This window comes from Lygodium microphyllum, chromosome 29 (genome assembly GCF_053477565.2).
Source record: "Lygodium microphyllum isolate KBCC chromosome 29, Lygodium_microphyllum_v1.1.10, whole genome shotgun sequence".
Lineage (NCBI taxonomy): Eukaryota > Viridiplantae > Streptophyta > Polypodiopsida > Schizaeales > Lygodiaceae > Lygodium > Lygodium microphyllum.
In genome coordinates, this window is record NC_141163.1 from 105238759 (window position 1) to 105260404 (window position 21646).

At 40.1% G+C, this 21646-nt stretch overlaps 1 protein-coding gene across 1 annotated transcript; it reads right to left on the minus strand.

The window, feature by feature from the left end:
- Positions 1 to 458: 458 nt before the first annotated feature.
- LOC148010985 (CDP-diacylglycerol--glycerol-3-phosphate 3-phosphatidyltransferase 2-like) lies at positions 459 to 21407 on the minus strand. The gene is made up of 8 exons (XM_087671965.1): positions 20549 to 21407; positions 19639 to 19736; positions 19478 to 19528; positions 1521 to 1634; positions 1377 to 1433; positions 1200 to 1285; positions 935 to 1097; positions 459 to 802 (listed from the first exon to the last, which is right to left on the minus strand). The coding sequence occupies exons 1-7, from the start codon at positions 20925 to 20927 to the stop codon at positions 974 to 976; spliced, it is 909 nt and encodes a 302-aa protein (XP_087528091.1). The 5' UTR covers positions 20928 to 21407; the 3' UTR covers positions 459 to 802; positions 935 to 973.
- Positions 21408 to 21646: the final 239 nt, after the last annotated feature.

Consider the following 21646-nt stretch of genomic DNA (forward strand, 5'->3'; position numbering starts at 1 on the left):
TGCCTCACTTCTTTTGTCATTAAGGCACTCAACATATCACCTACCCAAGTGTCCTCTTACAAAGACTGGAGTTCCTGAAATTCTATATGAACTAATGGCAGCCTCCCTGAAGACATTCCAAACCTTCATTAAGCCCTCATTGAGTTCGCCTGCATCCCCGAATAGAATCATCTTGGCATTAACTTTGCACCAAAACCAGTAGTCTCTATCCAGCTGCCGAGATGCCTCCACAGACCATTTGACCTTGTTTTGAGAGATGTGGAAATCATAATATGGGAATTTTGGTCTTACTTTGTGTATTTCCCAACATATCACTTAAGATCTACAGCTTAAATCAAGATTTGGAAATATCAACATGCAGATTACATGGTGTCTTAACACATCTATAGATTGAAATTGAAATCCAGTTCTATGAGAAACAAAACAAACTGTTAAAACACTTTTGCAGAAGGAAGTTAGAAGTGGTGCCTTCTGTTTGTGCTGAATATGATGTGTGCTTTATTAGAAACCGTTCAAATTGGTGTTGTATAATATTGAGACCTCTTAATAGCATAAGTAGTTATACTCCTGCTTTATCTTTACATATACCAGTTCTGGGGATCCCTCAAATTTGGCTAGATACACACTCCAATGAAAGACATGGAATTGTATTGCTCTATCTCAGCTCAAAGTGGGGACCAATAGAATCATTTTGGCTTTGCAGCAGTCGAGTTCCATATCGAATCAAAACAACAAATATAAATCGTATAAGTAACTGAAGATAAAAATATATCAATACTCGTTCAAATGGTGATGGAACATCCTGAATACAGATGAGACACGTGTAAGTCGTAGTTTGCAAAAACAAGTTGATGATAAAGCAAATGAAGTCAAAACATCCTGAATACTGGAAATACACATGAAATCAAGATACATTCTACTTGAAATAACTCACCATGCTGCAACTGCAAATGATAAGATCAGATACGCACATTCACTTCAGTAATACTCCCCAAATGGCTTTCATATAGACTGCGAGTGATAACAATGCAAGGCCAGCAGATATGTACAGCATGCTCACACCAAATGCTACAAACATTGCAATCTGACCATTTTGGCTGCAAAAGCAGATAGGGATGACTAATTTCGCACAAGTTCCAACTGAAGCTTAGTACAATGCAAGGATAAAGCCAATAAAGCACATTGTCAATTTGTGTTACCTGCAGTCCCTGGTTGCCAAGAGGACAGTCAAAGCTACCATTTGAAATGCTGTCTTCCATTTACCTAGCTTATTCACAGCAACAGCCTGCAGAGAACGTAATCAATCCCCACAAACTCAATGACTGCTCTAGTTCCAAACAGATGAAGAAGACAATTCAAGGTTGTAAAGGAATTACTCTTTGCAGGTTTTCGCCTTGACTAGCAGCCCATTCACGAACAGCAGACATAGTAATCTAACAAAAGATCAGTTCCTGAATTGTCAACAGACTGAAGCGATAATGTTCAACTAAAATTTAATAAAGAACTACATTATCATTAACCTCTCTTCCAATTATTGCTGTTGAAGGTAGAGGGATAAGCCATGGAAACTCTGTGGCCCAGGTAACATGAAGAGGCTTGGTGCATAAGAGAACCAATGTAGTTGCCACCATCAGCTGCACAAAAGGAAATACGAAATTGGATTGTAAATAAGGCCAGCAATTTCAATATGTGCATCCAATACATACATCATTTCATGTAAAATGAAAACCCTACCATTTTATGATACAAATGTTTATACAAATATTGGACCATCTCCTAAGAAATCTCACTAAACACAAGACCCTCACTTTGGAAAACTTTCAAACAAATAGCTAACAAGACCTTTCATAATTGTGATGAATCAAGGCCAAAGAGATTGCTAACATATTAAGAAGTCATAAAACCTTACATCTCTACATATATCATGGCTTCTAAAGTTAAGCAAGATGCATGTAGCAGAGCCCACAATCCTGCAGAGGGACTCTGAAACCGACCTTCCTTCTCGGATAGGATGGTGAATCCAACCTGATTTAACAGTAATTACAGAAGCATAAAATTCACATAAACTGCAAATGCAAATGTTACCACTTAATCTTGGACATTGGACACCTGATTGGCCCCAAAATTTATGCCCTTTGCAGTATTTCTATAAATTGTATTGCTTAAGGTTGAAGTACACAGAGATCCAACCTAATCTCCTTCAATCTTCAATACATCTTGCTGCCCATAGCAACCAACAAGCCTTCAAACCAATTTGCCCCTTGGTTTGCCTCAAGATTGGCCTTCAATTCTGCTCCTTGGATGAAAAATTCTGCCCCAAACTTACTGTTAGTTGGCTAGCCTCCTGAAATTCTCTGAAATTCCCATATCTCAACTACTGAATTTCAAGTACTAGGCCCCCATTTTTTATCACTCTTCCCAAGGTGGCTGGTAAACCCCAATTTCTGCTGTAGATTAGGGTTACCAGCAAAAAATCTTCAATTGCACCCTCTCGAGACTGAATTTGGCTAAGATCTCTTGAGGAAAGCTGTCAATTAGCTAAGAGAATGGAAGGAAAGTTGGAGAAAGAAATTTCAAACTTTCGTCACCAAAATTGGCTCAAATTCAATGCTGCCCTCCTGTGAATGAGGAGCTCCACATGCAATCACCTACCCTTGGTGGGTCCCAAACTAACTGTCATCTACTTGTAGACAGCCTACAAGGGCTGCCACTTGCCTCCAATGGCCTCCTAACCAACTAGGGGCAGCTCTTTGACAGTCTCCAACGGCTGGGCTGATTACCAATGGCTGGAAATTTGCAGTAGCAGCTCTCTCTCTTCCTCCCTATCTTTGCCATTCTAGAATGAGGCTCCTACAGCCTCATATAGCCTTTCCCTCACTTGTATGGGAAGGTTTTGCCAAGTGGCAACCCTTTGATTGCAGTTTTCAGCCCAATTAAATTAATTTTTAGAATATTAATTTAGAAATATAATTTAATTATTAATTCTTGCTTAGAAAATTAACTTTACCGACCAACAATTAAACTAGCTAGGCCAATTTGTCATCCAAGTATTCATAACCATTTATTAGCCCTTGAATTGGCATTAATTTATTTATTTATTAATAATTAGTGCCTAGTTCCTAATGTCACCACTGACATTAATAGCTAATAAAATCTTCTAGGCCAAAATCTAACACCAAGTACCTGCCAAGGAACTTATTACAACTTTTGTCTTTGACACCCACTAACATCTCGAGGTCCTTGGCCTGTCATTGTGAAATAACTAACTTGCACATCACATGTGCAACTCACACAGCAATACATCAATATTTCATGTCCTCGTGACAAACTCCATGCTGAACACACAAGATAGACTCGGACAGGATATAGGACAATTGCTACTAAGCTGGAAAACTAGTGCACACTCATGTATCTCAAGATGGCTAACCTGAGCATGGATTGATAAAAATAAGTATGGAAGACATCAAGTTAAACCTCCTAAAATACAAACAATCCCAATAAATTGCAAAAAAACAACTTAAACTATTGTTGATCAGGTGTGTTGGGATATGCATGATACTCAAGCACTCTCTTTAATTATTCTTTTGATCAACAGACTGATTATTCAGCACATCCACTCATGTGGGATTGTGAAGAGTGCTTGGGATAAGCTCGAAATTTCTTTATCACATCAAGAATGAGGCGTATGTTGCTTATTTGTGGAAGCAATTCTAATTTTTAGCTCCGACACACATCCCAAGGCACATCAAGTTGTTGGTATGAGATCAACATTTCATTAGATTTTCACGCTAAAGTATAAGATCTCTTTAATTTCTTAGAATTTCTTTGTGGAGATTTGGGGCTTTTGCTTGGCATGCATCCCAAAGCAATAAACAAGTGTTGGAACAACATAGTCTTACTATTTGTGTCAAATTGGGCATATAAATTTGTACAGATTTGAAAAATTGCAATAAAATTTGGGGATTTTCAACATTAAGTTGCTGCATTTAATATTGGGCACATATATCAAGGCATACGCAATTGCACAACACTAAATCACTGTAAATTGTAGATTGGGTGTTGTTTTGTGCAAAGTGGGCATGCTTTTCAAGGAGATTGACAATTTTGACAATTTTTCTTGCATGCGTATCCCATGTTGGGATTTTGATACTCAGTTGAGTACATTTCACACTTCAGCTTGGAAGTATTTGACTACTAAATTTGTGCATTAATTTGCAGCAATGTCAAATAAAGATACCCGAGATCGCAACAACACCTCACTCAAGAGGATAAGCTAGATGGCACCAACTATCCCCTATGGAGCTTTATGGTGCAGAATCTACTTGTTGCAAAAGTTCTTTGGGACTAAGTCAAAAGTCATTTGCAAAGACTAGGTGAGCTTCCACCTTACACACCTCAGTGTGGTGCTAGATAATAGCTAGCTGCTCTTGTTGCTGCTCCTACTCCTCTTGCAATGGATCAAAGGAGAAGGGGTTCAAAGGATGCACACGCATTGTCATTGATTACCTTGTCAAATAAAAGAGCTATCATACCTCATGCACGATCATGCAAGACCTCTAGAGCACCTTGGGATGTCTTGGAACGCATGTTTGCAACATGTGATGAAGCCAAAATCTCTTATATATGAAGAGAATTGGCTAATGCACATATGGATGAGGTTGACAACATGGTTGATCACCTTACACACTTGCAAGACTTACATGAGCAATTGTTGAATATTGATGAAGTTATTTGGATATAGAAATGGTGAATATTACTCTGAATTCACTTCCGAAGTCTTATCTTGGCTTCCACACCTTGTTGAATTTGTCTTTGAGAGGGGGCAACAGCCCCTTTTGAGGAATTGAAAGGCCTCTTATTACAAGAGGAAGGGACTCCGAGAAATATCACTACACACTCAAGTGATGTAGCCATGTTCTCTAAATATAAAGGCAAGGGTAAAGCAAAGCAATATGTCAAAAATCAGCCCAAGGCTGATACGGGACAACCATCTAAGAAGGCTGCCCAAGACATAGAAAAGACAAAGAAAAAGGGGAAATGCCACTACTATAAGAAACCAGGGCATTACATTGACAAATGTAGGAAAAGATTGACCAAGGAGGACTCTAATTTGGCTGCCCAAGAGACATCCGCCACTCAGTCTTCAGATGGGGATGCTACAACCAATTTTGTAGAGGAGGACTATGCATTCTTAGCATGTAGTTACGACACTTCCATGGCTAATTCTACGTTTAATGCTGCTGAAACGCAGCACACTTGGTATTTCGACAATGGGGCATCCAAGCACCACTTCACAGAAGTATTTGTTCACATCATTGCATTCAGCCCCTACAAGGAAGCATGTTACATGTGCTAATAACAGCAGTTATGATGTTTGCGGCATTGGTTCAATGCTGATCGCTGCTGCAGACAGCTCAAATTTTATGCTTCTAGATGTCTCATTTGTGCTTGGTATCACAAAGAATCTGGTGTCGTTCCTGCTTTCAATAAGCATGGATTTCAGGTCATCTTTGAGGATGACAAGTGTATTATCAAAGGCAAAGAGCTTGACTATGCTCTTCGATTGTCAATAGCTTGTATAAGGGCCTTTTCTTGTTGGACATATGAGAGGAGTTCTCATGATGCTTTGGCAGTTACCACTCTTATGCCTACTATGCAAGATATGGGGCTATGGCATGCCCCATTCAGTCATATGAGTTTTAGCAATTTGATGACTCTTCAACGTTGTGAAATAGTGAATGCCTTACCTCCTACGGAGGCCCCATCTCCCCATGCAAGTAAAAGGTGTATCATCGGTAAAATGCATAGGTTTGCTTTCAAAAAGGATGGTGCAGTGCGTGCTATCTAACAATTGCAGCTAATACACTCGGATGTATGTGGTCCTATGAGGACACGAGAACTTGGGTGTCCTCTCTATTTTGTCCTACTCACAGTATACTTGGGTATATGGGCTAAAAGTAAAATCTGGCATATTCACACATTTGATGAAACAATACTATATCTCAATGTGGTTGGACTTGGCATGGAATATGAGATTCCATGCCAAAGCAATGCAGCTCTCATTGTCACAATGAAGTGTAGTAGAACCTATGGACAGCCAAGCTCTCCTAACAACATCCTAAGTGAAATCGGTCTATGACTCACATGAAGTGGTAGTCCCTTCAATTAATAACTGGTCTTTTCACACGCACACACACACACACACACACACACACACACACACAAACAGAGACCTCACTCCCTCGCTCAACACCACATTGGCCCCGAAGTCCAGCGCCCCTTTCAATATTTCTTTATCAATTAAAAGATGGAAAGTTACAAAATGTTCCAAAGTACAAAGCCTGTGAACAGTTGGCTTTCATCTTTTCTGAGCAAATTTCAGTTGCATAAGGACAGTACAGCATGTCTAGAACAACATCCCAAGTAGGAAAACACTTTTTGTGAACATAACTCAATGATTCAAGTGTAGAATTGCAATCTGAAGAACTCTGTATTTATTGTTTTTCACCTGTTTCTTGACCTATTCTCAGCCGTGTTCCATCTCAGATCTGTTCCATGCCAGTTGGACTACAAACCCTTTAACCCTGGCATCATTCCACCAGTAAAATAGTCCCACAAACACCACTAAATCAGAGCTGAAAACACTGCTCCTATGTGGCATGGTCATCCCTTTTTTTAGTTCCTGCATCGGAGAAGCAATCAACTGCTCCTAAACCTGGACAATGAGGCTCTTGCCTCAACAAAAGAGCAAAGAAAACACAAAACTATACATTCGATTGAATCAGCCCATCATGCAAAGAATTTCCTCTAAAAGAATAGAGAGAGAGTTGACTAGAGAGAGCAAGCTCTACCTTCGTACATGAGTCAGATACGAAGAAGTACTCTCCATAGCTGATGTACTTGCAACAATCTGCCCTCAGCCCACGCTCAGATCTGCCTCTCTTGCATTCAACGTTTTTTTTTTAATGATACTCTCTCTCTCTCTCTTTTGGGGATTTGTGCCCAAATTGTGACACATGGCGTACACATAATTGCTTTCCCGTTTAAACCTTCCGATCTAAAATTTCCATGATCGGTGCAAATTTTGACCTCAACACAAACCAAAGAATTAATCCTCGTGCAAAAACGAAGTTAATGACACGAACAGATTCTAGGGTCCAAAAACAGTAACTCCCTAAATTTTAGAGATGTTGTTCTGAGCAACTTTTATCATTGCAACCACATTAAAAAGTGTAATGTAGCTCAATTATGGTGACTTTTATTCCGTGGGCATTCTCACATGTACATCTTCTGTCTTGGCCATAGACTCATTGTCCAGCATCATCTCCAGTGGCTAAGCACACAATCCTAAACCACTGGCATTCTATTCTTTAGTGCCCATTCAATATGGTCCCAAGACTCAGACAAACCATTAGTCCAATTTGTCCCAATGGCTACCTCTTCTAGCCATGCCAAGATCCCTGCTTAATCCAAGAGAACTCTAGGGATAAAAAGCAACAGCAACTAAAGAAAAGAAAAAATAAAATATGTATATAAGTAAATAAGGAAAGCAACTGCAAAAAGTATCACCACTTGGTGACATATCCCCCTCTTGAAAGAAGTAAGTGACCTTGATTGCATGCCACACATGCTAACGGATGACACAAGACGATAACAAGATTCTCCATGTTATTAGTGTCATCGCATGTATCACTTGCTAACAAATGACACGGGGAGATGGTAGGAGTTTCACCACTACCATTTGTGCCATTGCAAGTTTAAGTCTCACATAGGTGGAGGATCACATCCTGTATCCAAGTATGGTTACTGGGAGTCTTTCTAATATACATGTTTCCGAATGCACGTATCCCTCATGTTAGATGCCGGTCAGTATTAGATGCGGGAGACTTCTCATAAGTGACCCCTCTCTTATCAATCATAAAGCACGAGAGAGTTGTCTCTGTTTCTCCTCCCAACCACATCTAGGAAGTGCTGGCTAGACTTTCCCCCAAGTCGTGTCTTTCCCCCAAGTCGTGTCTCTCCCCCGCCAGCCGTCTCCTTAAGGTGAGTTATACTATTTTAGAGCTCACTCACTTCCTAGACTCCCCTTGTCCCCATTCGGGTGCCCAAGGCCCCTCGACGGTCTTCTCACGCACTTGTTCCCCAATATTACACCATAAATGTAACATTTCCTCCCCCTTAAGAATTGGTTTTGTCCTCAAAAATGATACTTGGAAGGTCCAACTGTAAATTGGGAAACCTTTTCCTTAAAGTACTTACTCGCTCCCATGTTGAGCTTTCTCCTAAACAATCTTTCCATTTGACCAGATATTCTTGATAAATAGTATTCCTTGTTCGTCTGTTACGAACATTTAAAATTCTTTCTTGTTCATGTGGATTAGATTGGTAATCTAATAGCTTCTCAATGTTATCATTTAAGATTAGATTATGTATATCACCCAGCTTCTTTCTTAGCTTATTTACATGAAAAACTGGATGTGTTTTACTACCAACAAGTAGTTGAAGCTTGTCAGCCTTTTCCCCCACCCTCTTAAGTAATGTGAAAGGACCACAATACCTAGGTGAGAGCTTTGGACATCGTCCCCTTTTCATGGTTTTAGTTTGTTCAAGCACCTTAAGATGGACCAATTCTCCTTCCTCAAAGGAGATGTCTCTTCGATGAGGACCTGTATAAGCTCTTGCTCCGTTTTGAGCTTTCTTAATATTTTCTTGAGCGAATTTTAACACATTATTCATATCCTCTAAAAAGTCCTTGGCTGCCTGAACCTTTTCCTTATCCAGTCCTATTGCATGAGGAGATCTGGGCTGAAACCCATACATTAGCATAAATGGACTATATCCAGTGGAAGAGTGCTTGGCACTATTATATGCAAACTCTGCTATCGGTAGATACTCTTCCCAATTAGTTTGCCTTTTACTTACATATGCTCTGAGCATATCTTCAAGGATTTGGTTAACCCTTTCAGTTTGCCCATCAGTTTGCGAGTGCTCCACCGTATTCATGCTAAGTTTAGCATCCGACTTTCTAAATACAGCACGCTAAAATTGACTATCAAATTTTCCATCTCGATCAAAAACTATATTTGCCGGAAGGCTTTGCAAACAATCGGTATATGTTTTCTATGAATAATCTAGCCAATTCTGGTGTTTTAATATCAGTTGAAGTTGGAATAAACCTAGCCATTTTGGTCAACCTATCCACAATCACCCACACAGAGTCGTGCCCCCTCTGTGTTCTAGGTAACGCAACAATAAAGTCCATGGAAATACTCTCCCATTTTCCCGAAGAAATCTCTAATGGGTGGAAAAGTCCCCCCATTTATTAACCTAGCATTTATTACATTTGACCACATAGTCAAGGACGTCCTTATTCATTCCAGGCCAATAGAACTGCCTGTTAATAAGACTATAAGTCTTATTAACTCGTGGATGTCTCGCACTAGGGGTATCATGACACTCAAAGAGTATCTGGCGCCTTATTTCTTCATCTTTCGGGACACATACCCTACCCTTGTAGAGTAAATAATCATTATCAATGGTAAAATTCTTCCACTTGAATCCCATTTGAGCAACCCCTGATGCTCCATTTCCTTGTTGAACATCCTTAGATATTCCTTCCTTAGTGGAGACCCTTCCATTTGGATCCCCATTTTCTATTGCTTTCCATATGTTTGAATATGCCGGATCAACCTGGCATTTCCCTTTTAAGGATTCAAGTAAATCAGAAGTGAACTAAGTAAAACTCAATTCATTTATGATGGGTATTTTGCTGAGTGCATCAGTCACTATATTGTACTTTCCCTTTCTATACCTTATTTCGTAGTCGAACTCTTGGAGGAGTTCGGCCCATCTAGCTTTATGCCCTTGTAGATCCGGTTGGTCATTAAGCCACTTAATACTATCATGATCGACAAGATCAAAAGTTTGGCACCGTACAGATAGTGCCTCCATTTCTTCATTGCATGTACTATTGCAGACAACTTCCTCTCATAAACAGAATAATTCCGTTTTGCACAGTCTAAATTCTTGCTTTCAAAAGCAACTGGTCGACCTTCTTGTAATAAGACCGCGCCTACTGCCCTATCACAGGCATCAGCTTCAACCACGAATGATTTTTTGGGATCCACAATTAATAGTACTGGAGCTATAGCAATAGCTACCTTAAGTTTTTTAAAACTTTCATTTTGGTCTGTTCCCCAATTAAAGCTCTTCCCTTTCCCTTTCCCTTTAAGTTGGTCCGTCATTGGAACAGCTATCTTGGCATAATCTCGAATGAATCTACGATAAAATCCAAATAAACCTAGAAAGATCTATTGCTCTTCCAGGTTCCTTGGAGATGGCCATTCAATAATTGCCCTTGCTTTTTCTGGATCCATCTTGATTCCCTCTTTCGAGATAATATGCCACAAATATTTGACCTCTTGTGTGAAGAATTCACATTTAGTTTTCTTCGCATAAAGGGAATGTGTTCTTAACAATTGGAATACTAATCATAAGTGTTCCAAATATTCTTCTCTTGATTTACTAAAGATCAAGATATCATCCAAGAAGACTACTACAAAGTGTCCTAGATAGGGCCGTAACACACTATTCATCAGCTTCATAAAAGTAGCTAGTGCATTAGTAAGGCCAAAAGGCATCACCAAAAAATCATAATGCCCATATCTAGTATGAAATGCTGTCTTAGGAACATCCTATGCCTTAATTCTTACTTGGTGATAGCCTGATCTTAAGTCAATCTTTGTGAAGAATTTCGCCCCTTGTAATTGATCAAAAAGATCTTTCATTTTGGACATAGGAAATTTATTCTTCACCGTTATTTTATTAAGTGCTCTATAATCAACACAAAGTCGCATAAAACCATCTTTTTTCTTTACCAATAAAATTGGCGAAGCCCAAGGTAAATTACTGGATTGTATAAATCCTTTATCAAGGTAATCCTTAATTTGTCTTTCGACTTCTCGGTGCTGTGTTTTACTTAGCTTATAAGGTGGTTTAGAAATAGAGTGTGTATCCCTATCTATGTCAATTGGGTGATTTACCTCATCTCTATTTGGTGGAAGGCCACTTGGTAAATCAAAAGGAAACACATCTTTAAATTCATCTAACAAACCATTTAATTCATTACTTACATTCAACTCACAAACATAAGAAAATTGTTGCTTTATATTACAAAAAGTAAAAGTGCCATAACATATATACCTCACAAGCTTCCTTCTTTATCACCTTCTAAACTTCAATGGAACACATCCAAGGGTCATCAAATACTTCATGTTCACCTTGAATCACAAAAGTTTTACCATCCCTTTCAAATTCCAGTGTATTATGATGATAACTACGCTTTAAGGATGGTTCCAATCCCCATAGCCACTCCCTCCCTAAAGCAATATCGGCTCTTCCCATATTCATAATTTGAAAATCAAGTTTATCTTTATACCCTTGGATCTCAATTTCCAAATTGAATACCATTGTATCCCATATTTTATTATCCTGACCTTGCATCATACGAACAACATATTGATTCCCACTCTTTTGTTGGGGAAGTTTCAATTTTTTGACAAGTGTATAATTTATGAAGTTGTGGGTGGCAGAGTCATCAATCATGACTCTGACCCTCTTTCCAGCTATCAATCCATGCACTCTAACTAAATCATGTGGCCCGAAAGTAGACTGCCACATAGAAGTTGACATACAACACCTGTGTTGTACATCCTTGTGCAAGACCTCCAAAGATTTATACTTTTCATGCCCCTTTAATTCCAGGGTCTGCACTACATGGATTTGTTTCTCTTTTCCCTTGCCCTTGTCCTTATCCTTTCCTTTATCTTTCCCCTTTTTCCTTTGAGGGCAATTCCAAGCAGCATGGTTAGGGGATAGGCAATTGAAACACAGCCTTTCTTTTTTAGCCTTATCAAAATCATCTTGACTTAACTTCGGCCTTACATATTGTTTCTTTTCAAAGGGTTGTTTCTTACCCTTAAGAAATGGCATTTTCCTTTTAAATTTGCCTACAAATTTTGAGACTTAAAATTCCTTAGTCTTGGGCTCCGTATCAATGAGACTAGTGAGTGCACCTGGACGTATATTATCTTCATTGATTAATGCAAATTTAATTGCCTCTTCAAGTGTCTTAGGTGAACGCCTTTTCACTTCCTTTTTACAGGCCTTATCTAGTCCCCTTATGAATCCTCTTGTCTTTTGAAATTCATCTATTTCCTCCAATTTAAGGATTATCTCACGATGCTCCTCGAGATATGTCAGCAAAGGTCTTCCCTTTTTTCTGACAAAATCCCAATCTTCCCAATTTCTTTCATTTCACTTTCAGGAAGGAATTCTTTCAAAAAGACCGATTCAAATTGAGCCCAAGTTTCAGGTATTTTATTTGCCTCCTTTAAAGTTCTCCACCATTTATATGCCTTTGGCCCCAAGGTTAAACTAGCCTCCGCCTGAAGATATGGTGGAGTATTCTTTAATTTATGCAAATCTTTCCATTTTTGGAGGAAATTAAAGATAGTATCTTTATTTCTATCCTTTTCCTCCCCATGAAACTGAGGGGGTTTCATATCTTTTAACACTGGGTTATCCCTCAGCTTTTGGTGGAATTCCCTAAAGTCTCGCATAGTCACATCTAGATCTTTTGATGAAGATGGAATGTCTGAGGTTTCTACCTTACCTTTATCCCTTTCTAGTAATAAGACTAATTGAGATTTTATTTCTGTGAGTGCTTAAGAGTTAGCAACTCCATTTGAACCCCCTGTGCTTGCACACGAGCAGTTAGGTCGTCAAATTGTTCTCGTGTAGCAAAAAATTATTCCCATTGTTCTTCTTGTATTTCCGTTTCACGGGGATCCACCATAGGATGGTCCCCGGAATTAGAGCCTTCGGTTACCCCCTCTCTCTCTTTTCCCTCCATTAATACACTGGAATTAGAAAGCAAATATAATAAATTTGCGTACAAGATGAGGTACTTCCCTGATTACTGTAATAGGGCAGATGTCAATTGCCTTTACAGCTTAGTGATAGCAAAAGACGTGAGGAACAGTGCGGCTTTCCTCCAATTTGAGCAAGTCGAGTGGGAATAAGATTTGTCGGGCAGGAACGCAGGATAAGGATGGGATTAAACACCCCCCCGCCAGGTCACGTATGAACAAACTGTGACCATTGTTGTCACTTTAAAGCGGGATTTCGCCGTCCCACAACTTGCGCCATCCCACCGTGATCGCGGGACGAGGACACGACTTGAGCCATCCCACCGTGATCGCGGGACGAAGACTGCAAACGAAGCGCGATTGAAGCAGCTGAGACGGGTCCCGATCACGTTTCAACGAAACAGAAACTACTTTGATTCCAATGTAAGATGCCGGTCAGTATTAGATGCGGGAGACTTCTCACAAGTGTCCCCTATGTTATCAGTCATAAAGCACGAGAGAGTCGTCTCTATTTCTCCTCCCAACCACGTCTAGGAAGTGCTGGCTAGACTTTCCCCCAAGTCGTGTCTCTTCCCTGCCAGCCGTCTCCTTAAGGTGAGTTATACTATTTTAGAGCTCACTCACTTCCTAGACTCCCCTTGACCCCATTCGGGTGCCCAAGGCCCCCGGACGGTCTTCGCTCGTACTTGTTCCCCCAGTATTACACCATAAATGTAACACCTGAACTATTAGTATCACAACATGTATAATCATTCAATTGAAGTGTAACAAATACAACTTCAAAGCACTAAGTTTTCATTCAATGATACACATGTTAATGCTAAGTGCAAACCATACATTGTGCATTATTCAATGAGATGCAGTATTCAACTGTACAATAGAGAATGTACATTGCTTCAAAAAGCATTCTAAGTCACTGTAGGTTCCAGCAAGAAAGCTTCTCGATAAAGTTGAAATGACTGAGGCGAATCTACCAATTCAACCTCTTCCATCCATTTGGCATCCATTGGTAAATAGTTCTTGAACTTCACCAAAAATCTTTTTATAACTCTACCTTTCACTTTCCTATCCTTATGTGCCAAGATCTACTTAGGAACTAGAATCTCATCTAATTGCTCTACTTCAGGCTATTCCTCTTGAACTATATCTTCTCGCACTTCACCAATAAAAGGCCTCAATAGGCTCACATGGAATGCATTATGAATTTTCCAATTCTCTCACAATTTCAGCCTATATGTCACGTCATTGATCTTCTTTGAGACTTGAAAAGGGCTATAAGTCCCTTCTGTTTTCTCAAACGTGCCTTTTCAAAATGCAATAAGACCCAATGATCCTTTTTTAACAAGAGTTCCTAACGATGACTATTAGCAACTCTTTTCTGTTTAGCTTGTGACTCCCTTAAGGTATACTTGACCTTTTAAAATGCTTCTTCCCAATGTTTTACATAATGATCTGCTTCAAAAATGTTATCTTTTGTCTGTAAAATGGGAGGTAGTTTCTTTCCACCTTCCACAATCTCAAAATGTGCTTTGCAAGTAGATGAGTGCAGTGTATTATTGTATGCATACTCAACCAATGGCAAATAGTGTGCCCAAGAAGTCTTATGGTCTGAAACATAACACTTCAGTAGATCTAAAATAGTCGAATTTGCTTCTTCAAACTGTCCATCAGTTTGTGGATGGAAAGAAGATGAACATTTCAGCATAGTGCCCATGTTGGCCTTTTCACCCAAAACTATCCAAGCTTAAATTCTTACAGAAAAGAATTCAAATCCCGAGGATGGAACCATGAAACCGGTCTATGACTTACAGAAAGCGGTAGTTGCTTCAATTAATACCTGGTCTTTTCACATACACACACAAACAAAGACCTCACTCTCTCACTCAACACCAAATTGGCCCTGAAGTCCGGCGCCCCGTTCGGTATTTCTTTATTAATTAAAAGATGGAAAGTTACAAAATGTTCCAAAGTACGAAGCCTGTGAACAGTTGGCTTTTATCTTTTCTGAGTAAATTTCAGCTGCATAAGGACAGTACAGCATATCCAAAACAACTTGAAAATTGTTCCAACTTTCTTTAGCCTTAGCCTAGACATTAAATGTTAACTTTTGTCTAGTCCAAATGACACAAGTCATTTCCTAAGGCCCCTTTAATATCCTAGACCAAATACCTGTCCAGCGCAGCTTGTCACAACTTTTGCCAAAGTCCCCCACTGACCAACTTAGGTTTTGGACCTATCACATGCCAAAAACTAATTTGCACTTCACATGTGCACCTAACATGTGCATAACTTAACTATACCAAAACAAAGCATCTCACAATGAGCTAATATGCTAGTTATAGTCTTTTTTTAGTACTTACACGTTGGGTTTTATATTTCACTTGAGGACTAACATTGCTAGTTTGCACCGATCCTTACTAGGCTGAACACATGGATTGTTAACCATTCCCTTGTAGTTTCAATCTTCCTTTGAGCCTTATTCATCTATCGACATGGAGGCTTCATCTCCTAAGGCAAATCTTCAATCGTCTCTTGATGCTACCACAATTGCTTCTCCCTAGCTCTTCCAATTATGGTGCTTCTTCTTCCTTTGTCACTTGATCCTCGACACCACACAAAGATCAATATCCACCTCCTCTTCCTTCAGCATCGATATCCATGATTGAGAATGGGTTCCTACCCTTCGTTTGGTACCTGCAAGTTTTGTCATTGTCTTCTCATCCTTGTCATCTTGTAAAAGGGCACATGGGCAAGTGAACAACTTCCCCACGAGGGACACTATTCATGTGTGGCACCTTGTTGCATGAGCATCCTCATTTGCATTATATAGCATACTTATATGCATCTCATTGTGCAAAGCACCCTTGCTCTCACCTCACATCCCAAGCAATCTCCACCAATGGTGTATACCTCTACACCCTTACTTTGTCATCGACACCCTTGCATAGTTGTGCCCATGCTATCTGTTTTGTGATTTGTGAGTCAACCATCTTTTTTCCCAACAAAGACAATTTTGTGAAAACAAACAAAAACTTCAAAGTGATTTTTGATCGCCTTTGTAGGTCTTGGTAAACCACTGGAAAGCCAATGTGCACCCTTTTTCCAATGCCTACAACTCTCTACGCTTGCCCTTTGGACTCTCGGGGGAAGATAACCAACATATTTGTAGTCTTCATTAGATAAACGTAGGGTGTGCTAGACAGTCCTTGGTTCCAATTTTGGGCTTGAGAGGAGTTAAGCTAAAAAATGTGCAGTACACATTAAACCATGATTAGCTCACTTAGACAGCCCCAAAACTCAAACTTTAATGCTAAATTTGTTTCTATGTCCCAAACTTTGGTCGATTCCTCATTTATAAATAGATGGTGCACATAGTCACTTGCATCCTATTCCACCTCATCACATGGCTGCCAGCTCTATCATTTGCTGCTGCAACCCTCTTTCAGCCCCTAGCATGGTCATCTTCAACTGCTGCCTGCCCTTCTAGAGGCTCCTATGCTGCGGTTTCAGCTCAGCTGCTAACTCCAGCTCCTTCTACTACTCCATGACCCTCAGGCTGCTGTGTTTCAGCGCTTCCAGCCATTGCCTGCCTGCCGGTCACTATTTCCTTCCTGTTGGACAGCTGCCTTGACTGCCCCAGCTCTTAACAGCCTGTTCCTAGCTGCTGCCCTGCTCATCCAGCCACATGGACAGTTTTCAGGCCTGATCAGTTGCCTAATGCTGGACAACTCTTGGAGGTCACACACTGCTTCGCCGACACTCTTCTACAGGCTGAGTTTTGCTGCCTGTCCACTTCTCCATTATCTCTCAGCTCCAACTAGTGGTTTCAGCACTCAAGATCTATCTCTAGCATAATCACCGGGGACAAGGGACGGGGACGGGGACGGGGACAGTGGGGATGGGGATGGCGGAACGAAAGAAAATATGGTTTAGGAGAGAGGGATGAGTAAAAGCGACAATTGTCAATGCCAAATGGTGACCTAAGAAAAGCTATGACATAAAGTTTGAAGTCCAACAGTAAACACTAAATAATGAGTACTTGCATTGAAGACTACAAGAAACAGTATAAACTGAGAAATGTAGTAAAAGTTAAAATTGAGAAATCACAAATGCCATATGACATAAAGACTAAAGTCCAACGGTAAACACTAAATAATGAGTACTCAAACTCAAGATTACAAAAAACACTACAAGCTGAGAAACAGTAAAACTAGTGGGTTGAAGACTACAAGAAACAGTGCAAATAGTTCAAATCCTATAACACATGGAGTCCCCTACATCCTATTCCACACATCCCCCCCCCCCCACCGAGCAAAACGGCAGCCCTGCATTCTGAGCCCGTATCCCTTGCATCCTTTGTGACTATGGTCTCCAGTGGATGTCACACTCTGGCATCTCTCTCACTTGACTCCCCTTGACTCTCACGAGAGCCATCGACTATTGAATAGCTCTACCTTTGAGCATTGCATACATACATTCATTTACATTCAAACATTCATTCAATTTCACCAAAGTCTCTTCCCCTATTTGGTGTTTCTATGTTTTTTCCCGAGTTATTGTGCCTTGGTTATGTCCGTACATTTTGTGATTTCTCAATGCAAACCCTAGCATATCTTCACATGTCTATTGCCTTCATCAACAAATGGAATGAGATGAAGACAATATGCACACAACAAAGACTTTGAAAGGATAATGATGAGTTGATTGATGGTCACCACCATAAGCATTCTACTCTCACGGATTTCTTATGATACATGGTTGCATATGTGTAACAAAGTTGTTGCAGTCAAAAGTAATGATTTAAAGTCATGATCCTCAATCACTAAAATAAATTATCTTAGACCATTAGACCACATGGAAGCAATTTCTTCCATTGGTGGAATTTTGCTTAAAACAACACCATTCATAGTTCACTACCATGGCTCCATTTGAAGGTGGTGAGAAGGTTCCACCTAGTCTACATACAAATGATAAAATCTTTGAGGCTAATAAGTATGTTGAAAGCATGAATCGTGTACAAGAGAGAAAAGCAAGCTCTTCAAAGGTCACAAGAAAAGTATTAATAGAGCAATATATCATCACCACAAACATATAGAGCTTGTCAAGGGTGATTGGGTTATTGTGCTTTGAAAGTGTAAGGCTTAAGACGAAGGGAAAGGAATGCTAAGCATATTGAAGAGGGTGACTTAGCAAATTTACCTCAATTGTTGCAACTTTACCATAGAGACATTTGAACTTAAAGCCACCTTGGTTGGGGCAAAATAGGTATAGCAAAGCATAGATTTAGAGCATTCCAACCGCAAGTAGAACGAAGCACAAATTAGAGCATTCCTTGGTGCTCAAGGAGGGGGTCACATTTTCGCTATCACGGAGTTAGATTGGCTTCAATATCTAGAAGTCACCTAATGATGCAAGCATGGACAATTGGCATAAAAGCTGCAAATGTTTCATGGAGCACTCAATTGCATGTATTGTCAAGGTACAACTGTCATTTTAAAATAAAACTAGGAAGCGATCAACAACACTTGCTAGTTTTCAATAGGGCATATGCCATGAGGACGTGATTTATCTTAGAACTATCTTTGGTGGATCTAGAACATTGTATGAGTTGTCTTGGACATGGACACGTCCATCAATAAATAAGATTATGTGAGTAATAGCGAAATTAATTCATGTGTGAATTTTATACAAATATTAATTCACTCAATTGGAATGAACCGTAACAAAAGTTTCATTTGGTTTATTGAATTCAATCATGAGCCAAAGTTTTAAGCTAGGACACCTAAGTTGGATTAATCAAAGGTTGACTAATCAAATTACAATAATTAATCTAAGCTTTCTTGCAAAAAGCTAACACAACATAAGAAAAGTAAAAGAGTGGGAGGGACCCAAGAGGATTAGGTCAATGCCCAATAATGAGCCACCCAACTACCCATTAAAGGAAAATGACATACACATATTCATCATGCTATAAAAAGGTAGATCTATATGATTCTATGCTATCAAGATGTAGGATAGCCAAGTGATAAGAAAAGAGAATCAGCCCCACTAACAAGGGTGCCAAACACATGATGACTTAATGGAAATGGCTTTGGTGACAAGGGTGCCAAACACTTGGAAGGAGAGAACTCTAGTGACAAGAACGTCGTGTACCACTAGTAGTACCACCTGCTACAAACCAGTGAAAAGAGATGACCTTTGTGGAGGCATCATAGAGACTCAATACTTGACCTCAACAAAGGAACAATCTATTACTTCTTATTGGACCAAGATCATGGGGCTGAGCACAGAGAGAGGGGGGGGGGGGGGGGGGGGGGGGGGGGGGGGGGGGGGGGGGGGCGCGGAAGGGGTGGAGGGAAGGATAACAGTTTTTGAGGGTATTTAAGTATGTACCAGTAAATCACCACGACATCTATTTCAGAGGATGATAGTAATAGAAAAGGAGTGCTTACACAAACTCAAATCACAAAAACTCAGAAGTAAACACAAACAAAAAGCCACAAGATTCATGTGTAACAAAGTGCAAGCGAAATATCTAATATATATACCTTATCAGCAACAGGATCCAAAAATGCCCCAAACGTCGAGTTGGAACCCATCTACACAAAAACAACGAAATGAAATTCATTGACTGAGAGTCCTGTAGAGCCTATTGAACATACCAAACTGTTCTTGTGTCTTGTCTTCAAGCAATTGAAAGATTGCCCACCTTTCTTGCAAGAAAGCCATCAAGCCAATCTGTTATAGCTGCCAGTATAAAAATGCAAGCTACAGCTGCTGTTGCCCACCATTCATTTGAATAAAAAACTGTACAACAGTATTAAGATTTGGATTAGTGGCATATCGCTACAAATATACCATCCATTGCTTTGGGACAACAGTAAACACATTGACTGCTAGGCATTGAAAAAACCTAATGAAAAAAATAACTCCATTACATCTCATGCTGTTGAGATATTACTTATTTGCAATCGACTCACAAATCAAAGCAAAGAACTTGGAACACCCAACTCAGGTTCACATCTGAAGACAGCATCAGAACATGAGCGATGATGTACACCATAGAAACATAAAGCCCACAACAGAAAAACAATTTACAATTTTCTTTTTCAATAAGAGATAAGTAGAACATCTTAGCCAGAAAAGTAGCTACAAAATGATGCGCTCTTACCAACCCCTAACTACGTGACACTTCATACAATAAGCAACAGCCCCACCCTAACTACGTGACACTTCATAAAATAAGCAACAGCCCCAGGCCTATTGTATTAATTGGGATTAGAAGGTCTTAAGCCTGGGTTGTACATTACATAATCCAGTCTGAAAGCAAAGGCATGCCGTAATGCACCGATCTTATAATTCAATCTCTACACAAGCAGCTTATAATTCAATCTCCTTTACATAAGCAAGTGAAGTGAAAAGATTCGCATATTCAGAAGATTTGAGAGTGGAATTATTAGAAAATCCATCTACATAAGATAAGAAGAAATTCTCAGCACCTCAAATTGAAGCAAGGGTAAGTCTTAGCTTTGTGAGTCTTGATTCCTCACATATCAAACATATGCACAGATTGCAATAAATCTCCAGAAATAAACAAAAGCCTGAGTTCTGCACCTTACCTATAATCAAAAATGGGATGGCTATGACGCGCCCTAAAGTTAGAATTGTTGGAAGAGTTAGGACTTTTGAAGACAGCTCTGTACAAGTTTCATCTTTATGAGGGTCATTCTGCTGTCTATTAGAACCCTTTGCTGCAAGAAGCATGGCCTTCTGATCTTCACTCGAGTCTACTTCTCCACTGCAACACTGGCATGGTCGAGGGCCTCTATGTCTCTTCAGGGCCACAAATGTGATTGGCATCCCAATTGAGATCGACGAGAATTTCACCGTAACCGAGTTGCTAGAGACACCGATGCAGCTTGAGAGAAACAAGCCCCTGCTTGTGAGATGCTGATTGAAATCGAGCGGGGCAGGCGAGACTTTTGCCGAGACTTTCATGCCAATGCAGCAGTTCGGAATACAGCAGCCATTGAGATTCTGAATGATCGGGTGTTATTCTCAAGGCTGACACTACAAATTTGTCTTGCTGTGTAGGGCGTGGCGTGCAGTTTCCAAAATGCCTTCTCTGAGCGACAGGATTACGTATGCCTAGTGGGAGCAGCAGGATCACTCTGTAACATGAACTCTCTGTTAAGGAGCCTGTAGCGTTAACTCGCTTGTGGCTCTGAATATGGTACTGTGGCAGGGACCCCACTGGAAGCCGCCTCGATCGAGGCGATCGAACGCCAAGTCGCCTGCGCAAGCTGGAGCTGCACAGGCGAGTGCTAGGGTTCGACAGGCAGCGATGGAGTCGAAAGAAAACACAGACGGGAAAGTGTCGTAATGAGACAGGCTAACGAAAGAGGAGGAGAAAGTCACTGTTTTCTAAAAGACGGAGCGTCGCTGTTAACTTGTCGTCCCGTCATCAATTCAGGAGGTCTTCCAATCCTAATATGAAACTAGATAGTCGATGTGTTGTTATTCCACACACGAAGATTGTGACATTTTCCCATGTCCTACAAGGGGCTCTTCTCCCTTGCTTTTTCCTATAACATTCAACATCATGAGCTTCTCCTTGTGAGGGGCACTTAGCTAGGTATGCAGCCCCTCCCTCATAGCAGCTCATGATGTTATCACAATGCACAATGTGGGAATTATCATAAAAATTTGTCTAAAAT